This window comes from Gavia stellata, chromosome 4 (assembly GCF_030936135.1).
Source record: "Gavia stellata isolate bGavSte3 chromosome 4, bGavSte3.hap2, whole genome shotgun sequence".
Classification (NCBI taxonomy): Eukaryota; Metazoa; Chordata; class Aves; order Gaviiformes; family Gaviidae; genus Gavia; species Gavia stellata.
This window is the reverse complement of record NC_082597.1, coordinates 83,518,950-83,542,870: the sequence shown is the minus strand read 5'-3', so window position 1 is coordinate 83,542,870 and position 23,921 is coordinate 83,518,950. Positions and strand designations below refer to the sequence as shown.

Genomic DNA, 23,921 nt, shown 5'->3' with positions numbered 1-23,921 from the left:
CCCCGCACATTCGCCACGAAGCAGGCGGGTGCCGAATCTGCGGCTCCGGATGCGGAGGTTCTAACGGGGAGGCGGGAACCAGCCGGCGCCGCCGCCTTCCTCAGCGGCCGAGCCTCCCGGCGCCGCCGCGCCCCCTCACCTGCCCGCCCGGGACCTAGGTGAGCGAAGAGGGAGGAAGACGCCGCCTCTGCCCTTCGCGGCGGGGGAAGCGGCTCCCGTCCCTACGGGCTGAGGGGCTGTGTTTACCCCCGGGTTTTGGAGCCTTCCCGGGTGGGGGGTGAAGGGGGTCGGGAGGCCTTAGGCCTTTCCCTCCCGCCGCCAGGTTTGCCTCTGCTTTCTCAGTAACGGGAGGTAATGCCGCCTCTCGTAGCACGGGCCCCCGGCCTGCGGTGGAGCTGAGGGCACCGGCGCCGGTTTTGGAAGGGGGGTTGGCCCTCTCTGCCGGGGCAGAGCGGCGGCTCCGCTGCGCTGGGGGGACAGAGGCAGCGGCCGTCACCTCGTCCCGCCCTTTTCCTCACCCCTGAACCTTGTTTTGTCGGGGGGTCGCAGAAAGACGTTCGTCGGTTTTGTATTTCGAAGCGGTGCCCTTTAAATACCTCTCCGTGATGGGGTCAGGAGAACGCCTCCGTTTAGCTTTGGTTGCCCTGAGATTTTTGTTGTTACCGTGAGGCGATTTGTAACTTGACTCATTTAATCCGTTTCCAACACGTAGGTTTGTTCACAAAAAAAAAAAAATAAACCCAACCCAAAACTATAAGCTGGTCCCATTAATTTTGCTGTGGTAAATACACTTTTTTTTTTTTCCTTTCATTTCCTGCTTTTCTTCTCCTTGGACCGTGGTTTTTAGCATGGGGGAGGTTTGACTGGGGAGATTTCAGCTAGAGTTATATACGTCCTGCTTTGCAGGTAAAGCTCAAAAAAGAGGAAAGTAAATGAGTGGAGGAGCCCTGGCAGGAAAAATTACTGACACAGGTATGTGCGCCTGTCCTGTATTTTCATCCTGTAGACAGTTCTCTTGCTTTTCTTTGGCTTGTTTTTAACGGTATTACTTAAAAATAATGACAATCTGTACTAAAGCAGGTTACAAAATAACAAAGTAAGCTTTTTCTAAAAATGATTGCAAACTTCTGCTCCCTGCCCCCCCCCGCCCCCAGTCTACCACCTGTGGAAAGCAGAAATAAAATCCTAATGCACTGTGAAGGATTTCAGATTTTGAGACGCGCATGGCAGCAGTTACAGTCTCTCAGTTAAAATTGGCTGTTTATGAGGATTCCTTCTGTCCTGGTTCTGGCTTTAAGTCAGGAGGCTTGTATTGCAATTTGTAAGAGTAATTACCCAAATTCATATATTGATACACTCAGTTACAGTTTAGAAGCGTTCAGTGTTTTGGAAACTGGTATTTATGCTTCAGTTCCAACCTACATCTTTGGAAGTCAAAATTGAGGTGAGTATCTATGAAAAATTTGGGGGGTTAAGTTTTCTTGCCAGAAGCTGTTACTTACTAACAAAGCCATGGCTTTAGTTAGCATTTTTTACTTACGATCTTACAAGAATGTAACTCATGTTATTTTCATTTCTAATGCAGGCAACCGACTCAAGAAGATGAAGCCTAATAAAGGAAAGACCTGCACTAGGGAGAGAGACTACGTGTACAAATTCAATGCTGGAAACCAATGTTTAGTGCTTACCGTGCCTCTCAAATTCCCTGTGCAAGAGAATGTTAGTCATTTGCATGGGCGTCTAATGCTTCTGCACAATCTGCCATGCTTCATAGAAAATGGTAAGAACTGATTTCTTAAATTAGTCTTGTATATCCATGTCCACCAGTCTCTTATAACCTGCTTTAAGAAACCAAAAGAAGGGTATTTACTAGAACAGTCTTAAAAAATTTGGTTTTAGAACAGCAAAACAGAAAAGGAAATTACTAGCAAGTAAGGTGCCCAAGTAAAAGGTTTTCAGAAAACCTTTATTTGTATGTTTCCTAGGTGATTACTGATACTTCCACTGGCATGTTTTGTTGATGGACCATTCTCTTCTTGTTATAATAGACCTGAAGCAATCTCTTAATAAGTTCATAGAAGAAGAAACTATAAAAGATTATGATAGAGAAGCTGAAATGGCTCTGGAAGCAGTGAAATCAGGAAAAGTAGACATAAACCAGCTGGCAGATACTTGGGCTAAAGCTTATAAAGAGGTAAGATTAAGGCTGAAAAGTTAATATTCAGGACTTGCTTTATGAGACTGTGCATGCATGTACAGACAGAATCACAACTGTGAAGATGCAAAATTACACTGAAATTCACTTTTGCTGATCAATGCTTGCAATTTTTTCTTTTTGTCTGAAATTGATCATTAAGTCTTCATCCTACAAATTCTCAGTCCGTTTTTTCCTGAATTCAGTAGAGTCAAAAGATACAAAATGGACGGGTAAAAAGCTAGTGATATTCAAACAAAAATAGACATAAGGGTTATGGTGCATTAGAATCAAAGCAAGAGATAGTAAAGTGGTAGTCCTGTCCTAAAATCTCAATAATAGCAATGAAGACTCCAAAGAGAAAGTGTATAGTTGGGAGAGACTTTTCAGCTCATTTTCTGAGTTCATGTGACTATGTTACATTATCTAGCCATGATGAGGCTTTAGCTGGAGTAATGCGTCCAGTTTTGCATGTGATCCTCAAAATAGAGGAATGCAAAAGACCTGGAGGAGTCCTAGCTAAAAGGAAAAAAAGAATGACAGAAACTGCAGCATTTGAGCAATAGTTTATAGGAATTGAATTTGCTTATCGTAGAAGAACGTTGTGAAAAATTCCAAAACATTCTTCTGTTACAAAGAGAATTGGAAGCAAATCATCTGCCTTAATGAACGTCAACAAAATAAATTAGCTTAACTTTTAAGAAGGAAATATCTGTATTGGGTGAGCATGGGAATGTGATAAAACATTGAAAGAGTTTACAGTCTTGTGTGCTAGTGGTTTCTATGAATAGGTTGGCTTGAGTGCAAGGGTTAGGATTAGATCATTTCTCAACATTTCTAACCTAGACTTCAATGACACAATCTCAGTTTGTCAGCTGAAACTGGTGGGAATGATTGCAAATGTAAGGAGTGTTTCAGTATAAAGGAGCTTGCAAAACTGGCATCTTTGGGCCATTCTTTGGTTAATAAAAATGGCTCTTCTTAAATCAGTGTTGATCAAATTCTAGCGGCAGCAGAGGTTAGTCATCCTTTCTAGCAAAAAACAACTGGTGTTTTGGACCCTATCTAAAATTCATCAGTTGCAAATATTGTTGTAGATATTATTATTCTTTCCATGTTGGTGATGGTTGAAAATTAGTAATTGTTCACATAGTCAAAACCGTAATGTTTCTGCTGTTAGATGCTTTGAAAGAGAAAGAATATGGGAAGGGAGAAAATGTTAAAGCTAAAGCACAATACAGAACACTCAAATTAGGAAAGATAATTCTTGTGTGATGAAGGTTGTGCAACAGTGTGCATGCCCAGTTGATTTTGCCCCACCATTATGAGGGATCCTTATATGTCCCGAAAGGTACCATGTGCTTTAAAATCTCTTATAATTTTTAGACAATGTTAGAATATGCAAAACCTGAAGAAACCAGCTGGGATGAAGACTTTGCAGATGTTTATCATGATCTGATACATTCTCCAGCTTCTGAAATGCTGTTAAACCTGGAACACAATTATTTTGTTAGTATTTCAGAATTAATAAGTGAAAGAGACGTGGAACTGAAAAAACTACGGGAAAGGTATTCCTTCTTTCCTTTTTATTTCTTCTATCTTATTAAATAGGGGTGCCTGCCATCGGGTGTAAACAACTCATAGGACAACATGTGTCAGCTTGTATTTATCTATGTAAGCCCTATTTTAGTTTTATGTTTCCCTCTTTAAAGTCATATAATACTTAGCCTACATTGATAGGGTCAGCTATCTTATATTCTCCTCAGTCACTGAAAATAATAAAAGCTAAGGCCATCAAAGTAATATAAGGTTTGATTTCCATTGTTCTATTCATGTCATAAGTGGTACAGCAGCATAAAGCGCTTAGGATATCTAGAAAATAAAGTATATGTACGTACCGTGTTTTGCCTTTGTTATGATGTAATTTAAATGAAAAATTGGGAGTTCCATGGGGTAAAAAGATGAGCAAAAGACTTGAACCAGCTTTAAGTCAGAAACTGTTGAATTTGAAATTTAGGAAAGTCTGTCTGGGATCCCGAGTTTCTGAGTAAGCTTCAATAGCTGCAGCTGGCTGCTTTGCCCACAAGAGGGAACACATACAATATGAAGTTTTCTTTTCGAGACTAAATAGGTTAAGGAAAATGAATGCGCACAAATATAGATACAGTATAGATTCTAAATGCTAGGGAAGCTTGTGAGATGCCAGAATATTCTAAGTAAGTATGTTTTAGCATTCTAAGTGGCAATATTCCTCTTGAGTTGTGTTTGTTTAAGCGCACATTGTATAATGCATACCTGTTTATGTAGTTTCTTCGAGACTGAATCTTGCATGTCTCTTAATTTGGGGATAAATGTTGCCAATAATGTGTTAGCAAAACTTTTTGCTGCTTATTGACTCTTTCTTCTAGATGCACACTTGAGAAGAGCACTTAATCCTAAGAGCAGTAATGTAGAGCTCTAGTGGGATATATAGCTGTGTATTGACTCTGGTGGAATTTATCATATCTCTTTGTCATAATCAAGAAACTCCATATGTTGGTGGCAGCTGAGACTATCCCAGATGAACGTAGGTGGTGTTCTGTTTACACAGGAGCTGACCTGGAATCCTTGACCCTCAACTTGAATTTGTTTCGTGGATACTCATTGCTAAATCTGTGCTAGGGTAGATCAATTCCTTGCTGAAGAAAGGGCTGAACGTGAAAGACTAAGTGAAGCCAGGGATTAAGAAGACTAAGGAAGGACGAGGTATTGGATGAACTGATGATAGCAGGGCAGCCCTTTAAAGCCAGGTCCCCTTGTTGAATGCAGTTTGAGCTGGAAGCTCATCTCGCTATTAAAAATAGGTGTGTTTGGCCTCCTTCCTGGTGTTCACCTGTCTGCATCAGCTGTGGTTGTGGTGGGAGGAAAGCAAGGGACTGAGGATGTCCATTTCAAAAACTCTTCTAATGATAAGGATAGTGAAGTGCTATATTGGAGTATCTGGAGATACTGTCATACCTTCTTTTGAATATCTGTGAGGACAGACTTTAAATGTATGAATTCCAGAATGAGCAGGTGGACAGAGTACTGCATGACTTATCTTGCAGCTGTTGTATCTCTGCTTGTGATGAGCATTGACCACCTGACAGATACAACTCATCATTGTATCGCTAACTGTATCAACAATAATGGGTGTTCTTCTGCCAGTTTTTTGGAAGTATTGCTTGTTGTAAATCTACATTTGCTTCCCTTTCAGACAAGGAGCTGAAATGGATAAGGTGATGCAGGAGCTGGGGAAATCACTAACAGACCAAGATGTAAATTCATTAGCGGCTCAGCATTTTGAATCTCAGCAGGTAAGCTAAGTTCAGTGAACCAAAATACGTCATGCAAATAATTGTCTTAAAAAGAAAACCCAAACCACTCAAATTATCACTGTCCTCTTGTTAGGATTTGGAGAACAAATGGACCAATGAATTAAAACAGTCTACTGCTATCCAGAAGCAGGAATATCAGGAATGGGTGATAAAGCTTCATCAGGACCTAAAGAATCCGAACAACAGCTCAATCAGGTGTTTAATTCCTCTGTGATGCTTACTTCCATCTGTAATAGTTCAAAGGGCTTGCTTTAATATAATCTTTATTTCAGATTAGCCATTTAATGGGATAATCAAAGCAAATCAAAGGCAAATCAACCATCGTAATTACATATTTGCATTTTTAGGAGTTTCTTCATTGTGTGATGTTATAACCTCTCTGTATCAGGAAGCGTTGTAATGCACTAAACTACAACTTGAGCTGAATAGGGTTTCCTCCTATTTTGCCTTTATTTACAATGTCTTTAACACAAGGCTTTCTGTTACCACTTAAGGGCGTTCTGCAGAATGATTGTAGCTTAATAAATGGTAACAGTATCACATGCTTTGAATTAATAAGCCTCTTTTTTTTCTTATGTATACATCACTGGACAGCTTAAAATAAACGGATTTTTTTAGTGTGAACACTTGTGAGAGTTGAATGAAAAGCTTTCTGATTGAGGAAATAGCAGGGAGATCAGAATTTGTAACTTGGGGAGATCCTTATTCTTTATCATTAGTAACCAGCCCCTTTGCTACTAATAGGAAAATAGAAGGAGTAAAACCTGATGCTTTCTCATGCCTCACGTAAGTAGAAGAGCCTGTCTGAGTAGATTTAGGTGGATGCAGTAAGGAATTTACGGGAAACACAACAGCTTTGAACAAAGTGGCTGCCAATGATAAGAGGAGACAGGCATGGATCATAAAGTGTGAAATACTTCATCACTTTCTCTAAGTGTTTCCTTGTGAGATAAGGAAGCCGGGTGTATGGAACATGAGGGAAGAGAGAGAGGAGAGGAAATATATTGGAAGATGATGCTGCATGTTTAGATTTCTCACTGCTTTCCTCAGGATTTTGTTGTCTGTGAATGCATGTTTTGGAAGTCTTGCAGTTCTCATGTTAGTCCCAGAATGTCCTAGGGCTGCATAGCTCACAAGCAAGCTGGCCTCCTTCTAACCTAGTGACCAGGTAAAATATCACTGCAGTAATGACAGTCTGCTCAAGCTCTAAGCCCAATTCTAAAATATTTTTCCAGAGAATTTTTGTGTTAGCTTTGTTGATAATTTCCATGAGGCTTTAAAGACAGTGAAATTACAAAGGCTATTCATACTTATCAAAGAACCCCTTCCCATGTTGTGGCCTTCTACTGCTGTAAAATACAACCAAGGCGAAGTTGCTTAGAGCTGAAAGTTAGAAGAAATGGGCTGCTAGAGGTCCACAGGCAAGGACCTCTGAGAGAGAGGATGTTTTGGCTTCATAATCTTGGATGCTTATAACAGATGTGAAGTGATAGCATTTTAAGCATTGTACTCGCATATACTGGCAGAAAGTGTGATCTCTCTGCTTGTGTTGAGTCCTGAAAACTATAGGTCCCTAATGCATTTGAAAATAATGCACAGGTAGCCTATAGTAGGGCAACTAAAGCTTTAAGAGAGAGGGAGAGATATAAAAATGTGTGTGTTACGCACATACATAGACATAAAATAGATATGTGTATATATATATATCACACATATGTATCTTTATGCATCTAGTTGCTTATATGTGTGTGTATATATTTACTAATGGTATATCTCAGTTCTACCTTGTTACTAGGCATTTGCAGTTAGTGGAATTGCTTGCAAGTTTATAAAACACCTTTGAAATACCTTTGAAGATTAGACACTTTGAAAACAGAGACAAACTTTTCATTAATGCAGAAACAAATTGGAGAGATGTTCATGTTCTTTCATGTAGCAGAAACAGTACTTACTACCAGACAGTTAAATATAGGGAAAAAATGAAAACTGATATCTGAAATATTTCCTGCTAGTTTGAACACTGTCCTTTTTTTAACCTCCTGTTGCGGGGGGGCAGGGGGGAAGAAATGTTTTACTTAGTAACTTCATAAATAAGGTTTTGGCTATTATAAATAGGCTGAGAAGAATCAATTTTTTTCCTTTTATTCCTATGTTCTTATTATGTTATAACTAGGTATTGTGATTTATTTTTATTTCTCAATCTCAGAATGCTTTACAAATGAGCTAGGTAGTGTAAATCTAACAGTGGAGCCTACTCGTCCTGCTGGGATGCACCTGGAATATTGCACACCAGAAAGGTAAAACGTCAGATGAGTGGAGTTCATTCAAACAGGTTTAGTCTCTTGGTTTCCACAGAGTAGCTGAGAAAACTTTGGATAGCTTTCAAAAAATACTGTTGGTCTTGAACAAAAATTAGGATAAACTTTTCAGTACGTTTCTGATTATTTCAGTGATGAAATTAAGGTTCAGCCCAGTCAACTGAGAGAATCTGGAGAAGGAAATGGAAGAATTTATGAAGAGCAAAGGCTGTTAGAAGAAAGTTTTACTATTCACTTGGGTAAGTAAACTGACACCAAAACCAAACATAATAACAGATGCTAATAAATAATGTATCTAAGCCATGTATTATTTACAGTATTTAACTGTCAATGTATATTATATATATAGTTTGTAATTGGTTTGTATTTGTTCTTTACCTATATAAGAGAAGTACGGTACGGTATAAACTGTATCAAACAGTATCTAGCTACCTGAAATACACTTAATGGCAAACATTCTAGAAGCAAGTTTTTGTTCACTCTAGCAAGGTGGCTAGGTGTAGAAAAGCACACTAACATCAAAACACACAGCGGTTAAAAATCATATTTTAACTTTTCTTATGTTTGGTAAGAAAATGTGGGTATTAAATTCAATTCCCACAAACAATTAACAGAAAAATAGATGCTTACAATTTTTACTTTTTGTTTCTGCGGTAGAGACTTCTTACACTGTCTATTTTGACTGCATTGGTATTTCCTCCCTAGCCTTATGATAGGGAACAAGGCTTATTTCAGGTATAGATAAGCCTTGCTTTGTGGCAGTATGTGGAAATACTGCATTTTTACTCTTATTTTGTAAATTGCTGGTATGGATGTAAAATTGAGTATGTGGTTAAGAACTTTTTTTGAGTATTACTGATTATATTTCCCTTATAGTTCTTTTTCACAAAACTTAGGGGGGCACTTTGATCCCTTGCATTTTAACAACAATCCTGAGTTTCCTCTTTTACTGTATGTGTTAAAATAATTTCTATTCCATACAGGAGCTCAGCTGAAGACCATGCATAACTTGAGACTACTGAGAGCCGATATGCTGGACTTCTGTAAACATAAGCGTAATCATCGAAGTGGAGTAAAACTTCACAGACTTCAAACCGCAATGTCTCTCTATTCAACTTCTCTCTGTGGCCTGGTTTTATTGGTAGATAACCGTATCAGTTCATATAGCGGCATCAAAAGAGGTGAGCCCTCTAATGGGGTATATCCTGTCAGTGAAAATGGATGTCACTTAAAAACTTGCTGTCTTCTCTCACAAAAAATACTCCCTGTAAAATTAAAATTTACTGGAGACCTTAACGTTTTGGACATGGTATTGAATCTCTCATCTCTTTCCTCGGTTTTGTGTTTGAGTAAGGAACATGTTAAGAGTGGACACTTCAATGTTGATTCCCCTGCCTTAGACTGACTTATCTGTAGGGGCTTCTAAGTCTCCAATGTCAGCATGGCACACTGAAACCTATTTGCGAAGATGAAAAAGAAATACGCTGAGATTTTAAACTGATAAGTAAATGTATAAAAATACCATGTACTTTAGATATCTGCAGCACTACTAATTCCATTAGAAATGAACAATAGGAATATTGCTTGCCTACTCCTGGAAAGCATGATTAGTAGCCATTTTAAGTGCCTGTCTTTTGAGTAACTGGACACTATGATGAAGGTATTTTGTATCACGGTTAACCAATGAAATATGTGTTTGTTCCTGTTCCGATTTTGGTCACTGAGGCTTTCTCTGAACCACATGGTTGACTTTCCCACCTTCCTCTTGAAGTTTAATACCAAAATATTTACACTTGAAATGTCTTTTTGACTGGAGCTACTATTACTTGTCATTATTCTAACGTGCTATTAAAAAAATAGATTTGGTGGTTGATATTCTCTGAAAAGAGACGGAATCAGGCTTGTAGCAGGAAGGAAAGGGAAGTGTACCAGTAAAAATTGCAGTTGTGTTTGTGGTTTTTATGTTTTCCAAGTTGCTTAATTCTGACAATACTATTTCATACTTGTACTCATTTTCAGTTACTTTTTTCACAGCTTTAAATATTTAAATTAATAACAAATAGAGAAGATTTGTTTTTATACTAAACCTTAGGTGGTAAGAGAAGACGGACATTTAAGTAATACTGCTAAACACAAAATTGCATCTTCCTGCCACCAGTTGGATCTTGTAGCCATAGTAGAGGTGAAAATAAGGGACTGTATCACAATCTTTAAAATATAATCCTCAATAAATTTTGATTTCTTTGAGTTCTGAAGGGACTTCAGCGAACTTCACTGTGGGCACGTTCCACATCTGTCTGTACCACCATTCATTTAAAAATGTTGCAGAAATGAATGTCTCAGCTCCTCCGACCTAGTCGGATATATTACTTTAAACCATCAGTGAACGTCCGGTTGTACTGAGACCCCAAACCACTATAGATGCCCACTGAGGTTTGGGCATGTTTCTTTAAGTCCACTCTGTGGTGAGAGTGGTAGCTTCTGGCAGAAGAGCAGTAATAAACACCTTTGAGAGGAGACTTTGTTCTTAAACTCTTAAAGCTGTTTGTTGCAAGAGCATTAGCCAGAACCAATTCTCCTTCCTAAAAGGCTCTTTAAGAAATAAATATGCTAGGGAGTTCAAAGGTTCATAAAACTGCTATATAGAAGACCTTTAAATAATGCATTGATGCTGTTGTTTAAATAGAGAGGTAATGCAGTCTAAATTTCTGGGTTATGAAAGTGCAGAAACGATTTTCTGCTTCCATTTCAAACCTGGGGAAAAATACAAACCTAACAGCTTTTATTTTGTGATGGGCTAAAAGCTCCCTCAAACCTCTGTGAGATTTTCAAAGGTAGTTGGAGTAAACGAGCTTCATGTGAGCACGCTGTTTATCCAAGCATTTTACATTATTTTGAGCAACACCAATCACTCGGCAAGTGCTAAAGGGAGAGGGGCTCCAGTCGTACGAAGTCCTGCAACTTTCTTGGTTGACCTTGTTTGTTCAGCTCTATCCTGAGGAAGCTTGAGAATGTGCTTCTTCGAGTGTATTTTGTTGGTTCTGTTGCAACATTTTGATGTTGCATCTTTGGTAAATCTATTATCCAAAAATGGTTCCGTTTGTCTCAAAATTCAGGATGTACCCAAGATATTTGCAAGATGGAAAACCATAGCTGCACTGTTTTGTCTTCTTACAATGTGTGAACGGCAACTAGCAAAATATACCTTTGAAACTGGGTTTGGACACATCTCTAGAAAACAGCCTTTAACAGAAAGTTGAACTTACGTATGAACTTTCAACATGCTCATTTCATTCAGACTATTTTTTCTAAGCTAGATGAATAGTTTCTTTATATACTTTATGAATTGCCTAGCTAGAGTCTCTTATATTAGAACTTTGTAGGGCTACCGTGACTCAGGTTTTGAGTAGGTGTAGCACACTCAGACAAATGATAAACTAAAATTAAAGTTAATTTTAATTTAAATACAAGAGATTTTTCATTTGTTTGTTTCAAATAAAATGTGACCCTATTTTGTGTTGATACACACAGAAGACACAATCTTTTGGAATATGAGCTTCTTCCTCCCTTGGTTTTGAACACCAGAATTTATTAAAGCCTTTTGAAAATAGATTTTTGTGATATGTAAAAAGATAAAATACATTAAGATTTTTCTCTCTACCCTGCCTGTTCCTGTTGCAGGCTGTTCACAGGAGTATACGGTGCTCTCCAGATAGGCAGAGTACATTAAGAACTTTAAGGAGGATTAGAGCAGGTACCTCAAAACGGGAAGTAAGTAGCAATTGCTTAGTATAGTCCAGCTCCTTGCTAATAGCTTGTTTTGGCTCCCGTTGACTTGCTTCGAGAGATGGCTGGATATTAGGATAAGGAGCTTAGAATACCAGTCACAGAGGCAGTATGATCCTAATTGTCAGTATAATATTTCCAAGTCCGACATAATACTTGCTTATCAGGAAAAGGAACTTGCAGCTCTTTTCAGCTGATGACACTTTTCTTTAGCTTTCAGATCTGTGTTTTGAGAACTAAAAGGAAAGAACTGTAATTCCAGCTTTCCAGATACACTGTTTATGAATTTCATTAATAGCTTTCATTTTTCAAAACAAACTGGAATGCTACTGTTGCTGTTGGAAGTCTCTATTTTGTATGTTTTAATAAAGTATCACAGACTGAAGGACTGTTATTAGTAAGATATCATTTTTAAAGCACAGTTAGATTTAATGCACATATATTGTTGCTGTCATTTTGGGTTTTTTTGGTCTGGGTGGTTTTGTTTGAAGAGCAACAGCACTCAAGTTCCCCCGCCCCCCTCAAGTAATTAACTTCTTTCAAAAAATGTTTCCACTCTGCCATAAAATTTTTAGAATTTTAAGTGGAGTACAGAAGGGCTTTGTCTGGTTTTGGGGGGGATTGCCCTCATAACTGGCCTTGCTTGAACAGTAGAGCAGAGTTATGTAAGGTTACTAAGCACAGCCTCATGACGTGGATTTTAATCTTTTTTTTTTTTCCTAGATTTTGCAACTGTTTGCCAAGAATGCACGGATTTCCATTTTCCTGGAATTCAAGAACAGCTTGAAATTGTCCAGAAGGTTGTACTTAAGGCCAGAGCACATCGTAGCAGTAAGTTGAAAAGACATCATGGTCGGTGACAACCAAAATTACTTTCCTTGAAATAGAATAGTGGTCAGCTGAATGTTTATGGTTATGGGCAAGTTGATTTCGCTCTTCTTCAGTTACCTGATCTATAAAATGGAACATTCGTGTTTATTGATAAAAGAAGTCTGCATGAAATTGTCTCTTCACAGACAGCATGTTCACGTGATGTCTTTGGTGCTACAACAGACATACCTTACCAAAAAAAAAGTATAAGTCCTTAGGTTCTGATCACACTTCAACAGCATGGGATGTATATAGGGTCATTGTGCTTTCTTCTGCAGTTTAAACTGCCTGTAGCCATGCAGACTTTATCTGCGTTGACTTTTTTTATTTCTATTTAAATGTAAAGCTTTAAAAATTGCAGACGAGGAGTTACAACTTTTTCCCTTCCTTAAAAGTGAACACTAAAAACTGAATAATAAATTGACTAAATGTGTATGCTTTTTAGTGCTGACCAAATCCTTGTGAATGGTTTACTTTGCAGTTATATGTACAAATGGCTGTGAAATTTTCTGACCACATGGTGTTAAGGCAGTACTTGTACATCATGAAATTTTGTTTTTCCTGCAGAGAACTACTTATGTGGTTTAAATACGTCAGTAACATGAATAGATTCCTAAGAGTACATAAAGAAACAAGTTTTCTTGGGAACCTGCCTATTGCTGTAGTCTTGAGGAAAATACTGAAAGCTGTTTTTATACTGCTGGTTTACGTAAACCTCTTTAAAAAAGTTCTTGTAATACTAGGAACAAATTTGTTTTAAATAGTTACATTATTTAAAAGCAATAGCAAAGTACTATGTAGTTGTGGGGGCAATTTGGAAAGTTTAGGATTATGTTTGAGAATTTTGTGTTTTCTTTTGTCCAGATGAAGAGGTATTGTAGGATGATTAAATAACAAAGCTAAGGATTTGAGATAGGATTCAGTTCAGTGTCTATTGAAGACAGCAAAAACGCTTCCTGTCTATCCCCCTGCTTTTTGGGGATTTTATGCTAGCTTTATGGTAAAAATTCAAGCCAGATACCATGTTAGTACATCAAACTTTCATGCTAAAGCATAGTTAATAGATGATAAGTTTAATATTTGTGCTATGTATTTATAAACAGAAAACAAAAGTAGTGGAAATGAAGATAAATTAAAGAATATTGAACGAAACCAGTCAAATATTTTGCCAGGTGAGTTCCGTTGCATTTTTCCCATTTTCTTAAAGCAAATTGTGTTTTATGGATGCACATTTTTAGCTCTAAAGTCAGAGCATAAATTATAAACTGAATCCGAGTTGACCTCAATCAGAGGAGAAGGATGTTCTTGTGGCTAAGGCAGAGAACTGGGTGTCAGGACATCTGGTTTCTATTCCCAGCTCTGCCACTGCATCATGTGACTTGGGGCAAATCACTTAACTTCCCGAGGCCTAAAATTTCTTTTCAGAATATGAGGGTGGAAAAAAAGATCTCTGAGCATCTCGGGGAAAGGTGAAACTTAAATACTAGCAAATAATTTTATTTTTTAAAATAATTATATATGTGTCACTGTTGTGATGCAGCAAAGCATTTTAGAATGTGTTTTTTAACTTCAAGAATGTGCAAATCCATTCCTCTCAAAGAGGAAGTATCTTCTGTATATGTTGTGATTTTTAGTAAGGAAAGCTTCTGCAAAATTTGAAGATGAACGCAGTTGGAAGGGGGAGGAGGAGTTAAATCCATACAACACATGCTTGAGTAAGAGGGCTTCTTAAAATCGCTTTCATGATTGTCTTAGATCTTTTTAGTATAAGTGGATTATAAACCAACTTGGGTCCTTAACAGATAAATCTGGGTGAATCTTGCTGCAGTGGCTTGTGTATTATCACTCTTAGATGGTCGTTGCTGGGCGTTACTACCTCCTTAGCAGCCATGAGGAAGGAGTACATACCCCTTCCTCAGATATCCCCGTACAAACGTAGCATCTTAACTTCAATGAGCAGTGAGAATAGGTTTGAAGAAAGATGTTTGTCTGTTGGCTGAAACGGTAGGGGTGTGGCGTACCTGCTTTTCTGTTGACTCTAGTGTAGGCTGCTCATCTCCAGCAGAAAGGTAAGATGGGGAGACCTGCCTTTCACTGGCCCTTACTCTATCTCTACCTTTGATAAATGAATACGAAGTCTACAAATACCCCCAACAAGGTGTCTTGGTAACTTGTTGCAAACAACTCTGTAACTAATCTTCCCATTACTATGAATTATTTTATATTCTAATGATCATTGATACTTTTGTCTTCCAGGGCATATCTCAGTTGTTAGGTAACCCACTATCTTTTTCCACAGACTTTTTGCATCCTTTATTTTAACCCATCCTTTTTTGGTATTTCCGCCTCCCACATCTGTCTGCAATTCAGTGCTTACATTATATATTTTCAGTATTACACCTCCTCTGTGTTTGTTTTTCTGTTTTGTGCTATATATAGATCATATCCGCCTGTACTGGCACTGTTATGTCTTATTACCAGGTGTCCGTGATGCCTGTGAAACTCATCAAAGCAGGGAAGTGAGTGTAGGATGAACGTAAAACAATGATACTCCAAGAGATTTTAGATCAGCTGGTTTCTGACTTTTTTTATCTGCTATGTATGTGTTCTGATCTCTGTTGAATATTTGTATTTGCCTTTTGTCTTAGCTGACCCTATCCTCACTTTGTGTAACAATTGTATTTCAGTACAGATCACTACCGTGATATCTTGCCTTCTTGGTTTATATTATTCTGTAGGAGAATTCTACATCACACGCCATTCAAATCTTTCTGAAATTCATGTTGCTTTTCACCTCTGTGTGGATGATAACGTAAGGTCCGGTAACATAACTGCTCGGGATCCTGCAATCATGGGACTCAGAAACATTCTCAAAGTTTGCTGCACACATGACATTACTACCATTAGTATTCCTCTCCTATTGGTGCACGATATGTCAGAAGTAAGTAAAGATTTGGTTTGTTTTTATCTTCTAGGATGCAACAAAAGTGATTTTTGCAAAGGGTACATTTCCTGCTGGTTTAAGCCGAACGGGACAGTTTATCCCAGTCACATGCTCTTGCCACATCATTGTGCTTACACTCATATCTATATGGTGACCCAGATTAAGGAACTGAACCAGTTAAACACATTTCAGCCAGCTGAATCACTTTGGTTTTTTTATTCCCACCCCTCATTTTGGACACTTCACTTCCTTGATCCAGCTCATTGCACAGTTGCACAAGTATTAATGAAAGATGGGACTATATGCCTGGATGTCTTCTCGCAACAGGTCTTGCTTAGAAACTGTATCTTCAGAGTCGCCGATGCAATAGTGATACCAGATCCCCAGTTTTAATTGTTGCTAGCTAGAAAACCTTAAAACTAAGTTTTATGAGCAGCAGAACTAGCAAGGCTTGGCTTAGAGTTCTGTATCCCTAAACTCCACTCTCTATTAATTCAGTCCTACGCAGCAGCAATCACATTTCACCTTTGCTCTGAACTGTCTCCTCCTTCACTGCCTAATACTTAATTTCTGTCTCTGTTTCCTCTTTAAGTCCCCCAAGTACCAGCTGAGCAAGAAGCAGCATAGTGCTGAGGCTCTCCGTAGGTAGAAGTGTGCTTACTGATTGTGCTGAGCTTTTCTGTTCTCCTCTTCAGTGAGACACTAATGTGTAGAACTTGTCTCTTACTCAACTGTAACTTTTCACAGTGCGTAATAATTTAATACCATTGACAACCTCTTTCCTCTGGCACATCTGGCTCACGAGGTACTGGCAGAGAAGAAAAGGGGGTGGGGAGGCAGGAGAGAAGCAGTGGACAGGCAGTACAGCCATATGCCTCACCTCCTTAGGAGGTGAAAAGTCCATAAACTCAAAGAAATTAGTAAAATAAGGTAATACTGCCATTACTGATACCCTTGCATGGATAATTACAGTCTGTTACGGGTTTTTTTTAATAACCCTTTGATTTTTCACTCGCAGATTTCAATACTGCTTTTCCTTCCTTGAAAGTGCCTGACTCATAGCAAGATAAAGGCTTACCAGTGGATTACCAGTGGATTACCTACAATGAGGTTTTTTATAACAGAATTTGATTGGAAGACAGTGTAGAAGTAGCCCCCTTTTGCAAGATCAGGGTCTATTATTGTGAAAGTGCAAGCAATCCAAGAGTTAAAAATGTCCAATAATGAAGTTCTAAAGGATATCCTTTCATATAATCTGTTCCTAAAAGTCTATTTTTATATATTATTTCTCAAATTTTTCACCTCTGGTATCAAGACCTTATTTTGGGCACAAATGCAAGTAATCAACTTGCAGGACAGCAGCCTGGGTTACTCATGGGACCCAGTTACTGTGTTTCCTAAATTTATTAACCATTTTTCTTAATCACGTTGCCATCTGACTATATTCTTTTTCTTTTTTTGTTCAAACCTTGTTAGTTTTAGCTTTCACTTGCGTATCCATATTTCAAATTACAAATAAAGCACAAGTAAAGCATAAGACCATGTGTTCAACGTGCTTTGAGAGTGTGTTGTTGCCAGGATGTGTGAAACTGAAGAATTACCTTCTTATCTAGCCCTGGATTCTGAAAAGGTCCTGGTAAAACTATTTACCTTTTATATTAAGTTTTCATTCTTTGCAGAGTAAGCAGAAAGTGACCTGTATGGTAAGTGTATGTTTAGCCAAAACTGCATTGTGTGAATTGCATTAGCAGCATTGCTTATTACAGTGCTTTGCAGCTGGCTGACCTCATTTGAAACATGCGCATATGTAACTTGTTGTTGAGAGAAAAGTGAATAATAACAGATTTCTGAAAGTTAACCTGAATTTGGTGCCTTCAGCAGCCCCGGTTTTGAATCTGCATTTACCACCTACATAAAAACATTTTTGTAAAGTGGTTAACCAGGAGCACAGCTGCAGAGATGTTTGCATGCTTCACTGTGACAGGCATTCATCATCAGTTTTCTCTGAGCTTTTCCCAAAGGTTTTCTTCTTTTTATGGATGGAAGAGTGGTGTTTATACCCTCACAGAGTAATGAGTATATCCTAATGAAGCCATTACATTTCATTATTATTGGACCTTCATATAAAGTTAATTATTTTTTTCTATGAAAACAAGTTAGGAGTTATGTTTTCCTTAGTTTTTCTTATGATGAGAACAACAAAACCAGATTTCTCTGTTCTGATCATTAAGTTAAATGAAGGAAAGAAACTGGGTTTGATACTTGAGAAAGGCAAAAGCAGACAAGTTCAAATTCAGGAGACGTTACTGTCTGATCACTGTTCTGAATCTATTATAAAATGAGATATAAACTGGGGAATGAAATGGCTCTAATAGTGTGGCATGTCCAGAAATGCTACAGCTGGCACACTTCCTTGGTAGTGTCAACGTAGGAGCCATTGCTGCTGTCCACACAGCAACACAGAGGAAAATGTGACTCTTCAGGGATCTCAGGCAGCTGTCTCTATTACCATAAGTTAAGACAAAAATATTTTGGAAAAAAGCATAAATGAAGGGAGTATAAGCTGTGTGACAGATGTTTATGAATGTAGTTTATGTATATAGAGAGATTATTGATGGGTGGTGTGTTAACCTCAAATATTTCTCATCGGAGTTTCCTGCCTTTAAATGTATAGCTGCTCATACAGTGCTTAGGATTTGCATAGATATACTTTGAGTAAACATCTTGCTAATTCTTAACTTACTGAAATTAACAATTGAAATTTGGTTTGAAATCTTTGTCCCACAAGACAGTGATGGACTTTAGTGTTTTCATGACCTGGTTATGACATTGTTCTGCAAAGATGCAAGCCCTTAGCTTTATAAAAGGGGCAGCCCCATGTAGTGAGTCTGTCTCAAATTTGTTTGAATAAAAAGGTTTGCAGCGTATCTTTCTAACCAGTGAAGTTGGCCTTTCTTTACGTCTTAAATAAGCAGAGGAAATCCTAATTTGATGACAAATCATTGCATCGTAAAAAGGAGTGAGGTGTGGTCTCAAAAGTGAACAAAACCAAAAGTCCCAGGCGATTTTTTACTTGCTTGAACGCTATTAACCAAAACTCACTATGGGAGATGGGGTGTTTGCTTTTTTTTCCTATCCCCTGCACTGTATTTTGAATTGGTACTTAGCCAATCCTTCATCATTTTCACAACTGTTACTTAGTTTGCATATAGAGAAAAACCCTGATAACGTGGCAAAATCATGAGAACTTACATTTTTGAAGATGGATTAGAATTGAATCACTACTGCGTCATTTTCAGTTCTTGTGGCTGGCACGCAGTGAGATTCTGGATTCAACCTGTTATTTCCCTGAGTGCCCACAAGGTATAACATCTATGTTCCTCTGAAATAGTCCAAGGAATAGTGTCATATCCTGTTGTTTCAATCAGTCCTTTTAAGGCTTAGTTCCCTTTATTGATTACGCAAGGTACTCCTGAGTTGCCTTCAGAGCACCAGGACCTTTCTTTTTAGACACTTGTTTTTTACCTAAGCCAAAACAGTGATTAAAACTAACAATACACGCCTACATTACTTGTGACAGAAAGCACACATAGGCAGATAAATTATAACAAAGACCAAGTATTTCTTCCAGAAAGCTTAGAAATGGAGGGGAAAAAAAATGTTGTCCAGCATTGTTCTGACTGATTAAAATGTTGTATACCCTAAAAGCAGCGCCTAGTGATGCAGTGATTTACATTACGAAAGAAAGGTTTCTGAAAAGTCATTTCTAGCTTATGCTGTTTTTAACGTATTACGTATTTTGGGGGTGGCAGGAGATACTCCCACCTAAGTAGGAACTTCGGCTTTCAGTAGTTGTTTAATGCAGCCATGTTCAGTATACTGTTTCAGTGTTATCAGCTGGCGTTCTTAGGTAACCTTGCTTCTCAGATAACTTTTTTAAAATCCTGAAATTAAGTTCTTTGAAAATATCAGAGTGCACAGTGTTTGGCATTGCAAAATAAAGGCTGGCTTTACTGAATAGAAAATGATGTAAAGTGTAAATTTGAAAAGGTACATAAATGAGAAATTTGCTTCCGTGTCTATACTCCTGTATTCAGCCAGAAAGTGCTCATTTTGATGTTGAAGAGTACATCAGAACAAACAGGTACTATTTTCTTTCTGAGAAGTGTTTACAGTGACAGTCATTCTGTCTCTGAGTAGGAATATTCATCTTGATATAATTAATCCTGTAGCATACAGCCAAAGAACGTTTCATGTACTAAAGCATTTAAACTGTTACTTAAATTATTTAGACCAGTGCTTGTAGCCATGTCTTAAGATATCTTAAAGCAGTGTGGTTTTCATATCGCATTTGGGTATTTAGGTAAGAATTTGATACCTGTTTATATCTAAAACTCCTCCATCAGATGAAGATGGATTTTGTTTGGTTTTACTCTTAACATAAATGCATCTTTAGGGGAGAAGGGCTTCTTCCAGTTCAAGTATTAAGAGACAAGGCTTTTACTGAAGGCAGTAGGTATGCCAATAAACCTTAACCAGAATCATCAAGAACAGCTAGGAATCATCAGTTAACTGCTGCTAAGATGTGGTTAGGAGCCTGTCTTTGGCTAGCTGAAGTACAAATCTGACAGTTATCCATTGGGTATTATACATTTTTCTGAAGTTCCATAGAGGAATTAAATAGACCCATTTCCAATTACATTAATAGGATTGTCAAGAATATTTGTATTCAAAATCTCAGCTTAGATATTACGGGTTGTTCTGGCACTGGGCTCTCCTACCCATAAGCAGTGCCAGAGCTTTTACGGTCACCTATGAGGTATCTACCACCTGCCTAGAATACTCTGGAATGCTGAATCCCTCTTCATGGCTTGTTATGCTACTTGAATACCTGATGGGAAAATGTGGTTCTATGGCAAAAATGTATTATTTTTAATAACTTCCCTGCTGCTCTTGTTGGTTAGATCCATTGGGCACTGAGGCTTTTGTTTTATTCATTTTCAGGAAATGACCATTCCATGGTGCTTGAAGAGGGCAGAGCTTGTATTCAAGTGTGTCAAAGGTATGTTAGTGAATGCTTCAGCTGGGTTTTTTGTGTTGCATTTGGTGTCATCCAGCCTTAGCTCAGGCTGTATATTTTCCCAAAAAAAGATGAGACTAAAAATGTTAAACATAAACAGTAGAATAAAAAGCCCTTACTGCTGCTTTGAGCGGTCTCTGAAGGAGCACCACAGCTGGTGGTTCTCTACAGTGTAATTTCCAGTGTCTTGTAGTTTGATTGCCTCAAACAATGAGGACTCCCCACATTTTTCCAAGACTAGTTTATACGCTAATTCATCTCTTTGCTAGAAAGTCCTCATGACTCAGCTTGGTTTTCTGTCTTTTCAAGTAGTAGTATTTACTGCATTCTTGTGTGTTGCACTTAAATACTTGAACCAGTCATGTAGAGTATTTAAAATGTTAGTAGTATTAATGTTCTTTCTACCACCTACTCGAGGAATGTCTTCCTATTGTGACCTTTAGTAATTCACAATGGACTATCATCCAAATAGCCGCTTTCATTAAACAAGTATTTTTCTGTGTATCCTTATTTGCAACTAGCGTGTTCCTGTGGACCTTGTAGTTCATTTATAAGGAAATGCTAGCATAAAAATGCCGTATCGTAACTTGAGCAGTAAAGGAGTGCTGAGCTTTTTCCATATGAGTAAGTCCAGGTAGTTTCTTTTGCTGCCAGATTGTCAGTGTACTTTTGGCAACAGGCTTGTACTCATTCATGTGGATGTGATCGCATCAGAGCTAAAGGAAAGAGCTATTTCTCAATGAAAGCAAGCCATTGAAAAAACTCATAACACACATTTGGAGAAAGCTCTTGCTTCTGCTGGCTAGCACTCTGCTGTACGGTAGGACTGGTTATTCTGCTCTTCAAGGGTATATTCATTTTTTTCCATAACTCCTCATGGGATTTTCCAGTTAAAGCAGATTTCAGTCAGGAGATTGGCCAAGTCTGATTTAAATGTGGTTAATGACATCCCTAGTTAAGGCAGTTAAAAACCTAATTGTGTGTGAAAACTCCCTCACCGCTTGATAACAGTGTAATTGACGGGGAAGATTGCGCAGGTAATGCATATAGTACGAATGCTGTCTTTTAGGTTTCATGATGGAAATGGCCTCGTGGGATGGAGGAATTTCTCGGACAGTGCAATTCTTGGTACCACAGGTGGGTTAAACCAAGTTGATATCTAATGTGGGAGACTGTTGGAACAAGAAGTTAAATGTCAGCAGATCTAGTTTTGATTTCTTTGCTATGCCCTGCTCTTTTTGTGTGAGCTTAACTTAATCTCTGTGGTTTTGGTCCCTTGCCTATAAAACAGGTGTAAGAGGGGCTTACATTTTTTGATATCCTGTAGTATCTTCTGAGGATGCTAAAATTTCAAACTGGGAAGTTCACCTTTACAAACAGTGAATACATCACCTTTGAAAGAGATGCTTCTTTGCTATTATTTACTCTGAAGAGATGGGCTAACCTTGCATTACGTAAGTTTAGGTGTTTATTGGTCATATTGTCTAACAATATGCACTGAGTTCAGTTGTGCTTCCACACAGTCATTAATGACTCTAGGTATTTGAAGTTAATTGTAATTAAGATTCTGAAATTATTTAATTTTAAGTTCTAGCTGACCTTCAGAAACAGGAAGTTTTCCAAAGGTGGCCAGCACTAAGTTCTGTTTGTTCTAAAACACAGTACTGGAAGTAATATAAAAATCAGAGTTATATTAGGAAAGAAATAACGTGTATTTCTTCACAAAGCAGTAAACAGCTGAGCAAGGAGGAAGCCAAGAACAAACTAAGTAGTGAAGCTGAACCTAATTCTGGAATTCAGAGAGCAGGAGTCCTGTAGATAACAAACAGCACTCTCCTGCTTACGCTAGGCAGAAATAATCCATCACCGGAACAAGAAATCTACTGGAAACAGATATGTCACCTAGAAATACTGTTCGTATATTTACGTCGATCTTTTCCTTTTGATTGTGTTATGATTCTATTTAATTCATAGTTTGAAAATGGTCTTTGTGGTCTTTGTCTGAGAAACAGCAGTTCTTTTAAATGTCAAGAAACAAAGTTGAGAAAGACTTAATTCTTCCAAACTACAGCAAACAGCCAAAGTTTACTGGTGTATTTTTTTAAACTTTTTTCCAGACAATTTCTGAGGAAATGTTTTACCAACTGAGTAATATGCTTCCACAAATCTTCAGAGTATCCTCTACATTGACTCTGACCTCTAAGCACTGAATTTTGTGCAGCAGTAAGATGTGTCCTGTTGACAAAGGATGAGATTACAGAAATTCTGGAATGGAATGTCTCTCTTCTGGGGGATGATGACAGTGAAGTGGTATTTTTTTGCAATTTCAAGAATCATGTTGTCATAATAAAAGATAAATGCTGTCTGTACTTGGGTGTTAGCAGTTGATTTTTGCCTCTTGCTTTGTGTTTCAGTGGAGTATTAATGTTGAATTCCTCACCTTTTATCCAAAAGACATTCAATGTAGCTTATTGTATGTAATCTACAGAAATACAAGTGGTTCTTATGCTTAGTAGTAGGAATAAGAGCTTGTGGTAGGAATAGGATCTTCTGGGTGGGCTTTAGGTTGTTGAGTTTTAAAAACATTTTCTGAATTTGCTCACTGACATTTAAAAAAAATATGAACAATGCAGGTGCCTCCTTAGAATAACTTTGACGTAATTAGTCACAGTTGTCTTTCCAGGGTCACAGTGACCACAAAATAAAATTTATTACTACCTCATTTTACCATTTTACTGTTACAAAATGAAAGACATGCAACAAGCATTTAACCTGCTGCATTTTGTAAATCACGAAGTGTTTAAAAAAAAAAAAAAAAACCTGTGACAATTAGAGTTTTTAATTATTATTTCTTCCTTTTTTTTATGTTAACTGTTTGCTCTATTTCAAGATTTCACATTGACAAGTCTGTCAGATGAAAAACTTAATAGGAACAGTATAGTGTTCTGGACTCTGTACAGGTATATTTTGCTGCTTATTAATTATTAATGGTTTATGACTAAACAATCTAATTAGAAACGCTGGGGAGACAGCTCAAGATGCAGCCATGAAATTTCTTGGGACAAACTTGAATCCAGTAAAAAAAAAAAAAAAATTAAAAAAGCCCCCTCCCCGTGATGGGGGGCAGAGGGGAGGTTGGGAGCTGCTTTTCCCCCATCTTGGACAGTCAGGCTTTTTGAACTCGGCCGTGGACCGAGGCAGCTGGCAGCAATCCTTCAATGCAGAGACTGGCCACAGGGACAGTCCTGCCTGAACCTGGGGTTCTGGGGGCTGCTGGAAGAGTCAGGCTCGCAGCAGAGCAGCTGGTGTGGCCAAGGTCCCTGGCAGCTTTCTGGAGCCCATGGTTCTGTTCCACAGGAAGCATGAAGATCCT

The 23,921-nt window shown here is 38.1% G+C and overlaps 1 protein-coding gene across 3 annotated transcripts; it reads left to right on the top strand.

The window, feature by feature from the left end:
• The first annotated feature begins 98 nt into the window (after window positions 1-98).
• Window positions 99-22,707, top strand: C4H12orf4 (chromosome 4 C12orf4 homolog). Of its 3 annotated transcripts, none has more exons than XM_059816420.1 (15): window positions 99-158; window positions 1,586-1,780; window positions 2,049-2,194; window positions 3,581-3,762; window positions 5,430-5,529; window positions 5,624-5,745; window positions 8,001-8,107; window positions 8,852-9,049; window positions 12,378-12,485; window positions 13,628-13,696; window positions 15,263-15,465; window positions 20,473-20,530; window positions 21,618-21,685; window positions 21,876-22,002; window positions 22,666-22,707. In XM_059816420.1, the coding sequence occupies exons 2-15, from the start codon at window positions 1,603-1,605 to the stop codon at window positions 22,674-22,676; spliced, it is 1,677 nt and encodes a 558-aa protein (XP_059672403.1). In that variant the 5' UTR covers window positions 99-158; window positions 1,586-1,602; the 3' UTR covers window positions 22,677-22,707. The 3 variants fall into 3 exon arrangements, with proteins under 3 accessions (XP_059672403.1, XP_059672400.1, XP_059672402.1); XM_059816417.1 differs by lacking the exon at window positions 99-158 and adding an exon at window positions 943-972; XM_059816419.1 differs by lacking the exons at window positions 99-158; window positions 21,876-22,002; window positions 22,666-22,707 and adding exons at window positions 943-972; window positions 21,840-21,869.
• Window positions 22,708-23,921: the final 1,214 nt, after the last annotated feature.